Below are 3277 nucleotides of genomic sequence, written 5' to 3'. Positions count from 1 at the left end.
GATAGATGGCGAGGCACTGGTGGTGGAGGAGGCTTTTCTTTTTGGTTTGGAGGGGATTCGAGGAAAGGGCTTGGGTTGAAAGGTCAGGTAGTGGCTAGCAGCCAAGAAGGCTGCCTTTCGAGTGGAAATCGGGGCTTTGGCTGGGGAGGAAGGCTCAGAAGAGGAGTTTGATGACTGATCGACCATGGATTCTAACGAAAGCTAGGGGAAGAAGAAAGGCTAGGTTTGCTTGACTGATGAGTACAATGTAAAAGGATTGGAAGTTCTGGAATGTTTGAAGGTTCAAAGTGCAGATGGAAGGAAATGAGGCTGGATGGGGGTTTATATAGGCTGAGATTTTGGGAAACCCTACAATCGCTATAATGAGAAATGGCAGGTTTTTGGAATTCCAAAAAAATAAATAAATTTCTTTTCATTAAGTGTCTGAAAAATGAAAGGACGCCTCGTCTGTCGGTGCAATAATGATGCATAAAAACCCTAAACGTTTAGTCCGTCCCCATTCCCCCGTAGACGTTCAAACGACTTTCATATGCATTAAGAAGAAGATGGGCGAAATGAGCACCCCACACATCGCAATAATTATCGCAAAACCATTCAAAGACAAATTATCGCAATTGCAATATGACCTTCTCAAAATAACAAGCCCAAAATAAAGACTGAATCAAAACTAAATAACGAAAGTAGTAAAGGATAGAATAGTGGATGCCTTTAAAAGAGTATGACATGTTACGCAAAGCGCATCCATGTGGGCGATCACGCTTGCCCGGTTAGGTCAATAGTTTCCTTGCTGCGATCCACCGAGCCCCCATTGTAGTGCTTTATGTGTTGTCCATTGACTTTGAAGATGTTACTCTCGTCTTCGCTTGCTAACTCCATTGCTCAATGAGGAAAGATACTATTGATTATGAATTGGCTAGACCATCTTGACTTTAATTTTCCTGGAAACAACCGAAGGCGGGCATTAACTAACAAAACTTGTTGTCCAACTGCAAAGTTCATTTTACTAATTATTTCATCATGCCATCTCTTTGTTTGCTCTTTATAAATCTTGGCATTCTCGTAAGTAGTTGTGCGCCATTGAATGAGTTCGTTCAATTGAAGCTTTTGGGCCTCCAATGCATTGGTTAGATCAAAGTTTAACTTCTTAAGTGCCCAATGCGCTTTGTGCTTCAGTTCTAGAGGCAGACGACAGGCTTTTTCGAAGACAAGAGCATGTGGGGACATCCCAATAGGTGTTTTGTAGGTTATCATGTATGCCCACAAGGCTTCATCTAGCCGCTGGACCTAATCCTTCCTTGAGGTTATTACCTTCTCTAGAATAGACTTGATCTCCCTACTAGAGACCTCTATCTATCCATTAGTTTGTGGATGATAGGCGGTCGCAACCCTATGATTGACGTTGAACTTGATTAGTAAATTCGTAATGATGCGATTAATGAAATGTGTACCTTCATCACTGATTAACACGTGGGGCGTGCCAAATCTTGTGAAAATGTTATTTCTTAAGAAACTTAGCCACCGTGCTTGAACCATTCATTGCGCAAGAGATAGCCTCTACCCACTTAGAGACATAATCCATAGAAACTAAGATATATTGGTGGCCTTCAGATGCTGGAAAGGGGCCCATGAAGTCTATGCCCCAAACGTCAAACAACTCTACTTCTAACATAGAAGTCAATGACATTTCATATTTTCAGGTCATATTCCCTATCCTTTGGCACATATCGCATTGCACTACATGGGTCGGGCATCTTTGAATAGACTTGGCTAGAAGTAGCCACTATGAAGGATTTTAGCAGCAGTCCTCTACCCCCCAAAGTGTCCTCCATAAGGGGACTCGTGACACAGTTCTAGGATGTGCTGGATTTCATGGTCAGGGACACATCGACGCATGATGTGATCTAGCCCCAATTTATACAAGAATGAGTCAACCTAGAAGTAAAATTTTGCCTCATGTCTGAACTTCTTTTTCTGTTGCTGAGAGTATCCTTCTGGTGTTTGGCTGCAAACTAAGAAGTTCACGATGTTCGGATACTAGGCTTCATCAACGCATATTGTCATCAGCTTTTCATCTGGGAAGCAATCTTCAATATCCTTCTTTTTTCTTTGAACCTCAACATTCTCCAACGGTAACAAATGATCAGACACTTGGTTTTCAGTACCCTTCCGATCTCTGATTTCTAAGTCAAATTCTTGCAGAAGCAAGACCCACCAAATTAGTCTAGGCTTCTCATCCTTCTTTTCCATTAAGTGTTTGATTGGAGAATGGTCAGTGTATACCACTACGTTAGACCCTACCTGATATTGATGGATTTTATCCAATGTAAACACTACTGCAAGCATTTATTTTTCCGTAGTGGTAAAGTTTTCTTGCGAATCATTTAGCGTTTTACTCGCATAGTAGATAGGATGCAAGATCTTATCTTATCTCTGGCCTAGTATAGTCCCCACAGCATAATTATTGGCATCACACGTTACCGCAAAGGCTTGCATCCAATCAGGTGCAACCAAGATAGGTGCTGATGGGAGTGCATTTCTTAGAGTGTGAAATGCCTTAGTGCATGCTTCATTGAACTCAAATATGCGATCGGCTTCTAGAAGCGTACTCAAAGGTCTGGTGATCTTGGAGAAACTTCGGATAAATATGCGGTAAAAACCTGTATGTCCCAGAAAAATCCCAAGTGTCTTGACATTTACCGATGGTGGTAGTTCAACTATTGCGTCATCTTTTGCCTGATCTATCTCAATACGTTTGGACACTTTGTGTCCCAACAGAATGCCTTCAGATACCATGAAGTGGCACTTTTCCCACTTCAAAACAAGATTTGTTTCCTCACACTTCTTGAATACCTTTTCCAAATTTCTAAGGCATACTTCATAAGTGTTCCTAAAGACACAGAAATCGTCCATAAATAGTTCAACTGATTGTTCCAAAAACTCTGAGAAGATTTCCATCATGCACCTCCGAAAGGAGCCTGGAGCATTGTAGAGCCTGAACGACATGCAATGAAAGGCAAAGGTGCCAAATGGGCATGTGAATGTGGTCTTTTCCTAGTCCTCTAGCGCAATGGAAATTTGATTGTAACCCGAGTATCCATCTAAAAAGCAGAAGAATTCATTACCCACAAGCTTGTCAAGCATCTGATCAATGAATGGTAGTAGAAAATGGTCCTTTTTGGTAGCTTGGTTCAGTTTGCAGTAATCCATACATATACAGAACCTGATCACGGTTCTTGTAGGAATCAGTTCGTTTTTACTATTGGTCACAATAGTCATT

The 3277-nt window shown here is 41.4% G+C and overlaps 1 protein-coding gene across 1 annotated transcript; it reads right to left on the bottom strand.

Annotated features, from left to right (window-relative positions):
• Nucleotides 1-2034: 2034 nt before the first annotated feature.
• Nucleotides 2035-2955, bottom strand: LOC120073648 (uncharacterized mitochondrial protein AtMg00860-like). Its single transcript, XM_039026453.1, has 2 exons — nucleotides 2479-2955; nucleotides 2035-2298 (listed from the first exon to the last, which is right to left on the bottom strand). Exons 1-2 carry the CDS (start codon nucleotides 2953-2955, stop codon nucleotides 2035-2037), a joined length of 741 nt encoding a protein of 246 aa, XP_038882381.1.
• Between the last annotated feature and the right edge of the window lie 322 nt (nucleotides 2956-3277).

This window comes from Benincasa hispida, chromosome 3, assembly GCF_009727055.1.
Source record: "Benincasa hispida cultivar B227 chromosome 3, ASM972705v1, whole genome shotgun sequence".
NCBI classification, from domain to species: domain Eukaryota; kingdom Viridiplantae; phylum Streptophyta; class Magnoliopsida; order Cucurbitales; family Cucurbitaceae; genus Benincasa; species Benincasa hispida.
The sequence above is the reverse complement of the archived record's forward strand: the minus strand, read 5'-3'. Positions and strand labels throughout refer to the sequence as shown.

Coding starts and splice junctions, on each gene's coding strand:
- LOC120073648 (XM_039026453.1), bottom strand. CDS start 2,955: ATGGAAATCTTCTCAGAGTTTTTGGAACAATCAGTTGAACTATTTATG. Junction 2,299..2,478: donor ATTGGATGCAAGCCTTTGCG/GTAACGTGTGAT, acceptor CATCAATATCAG/GTAGGGTCTAACGTAGTGGT.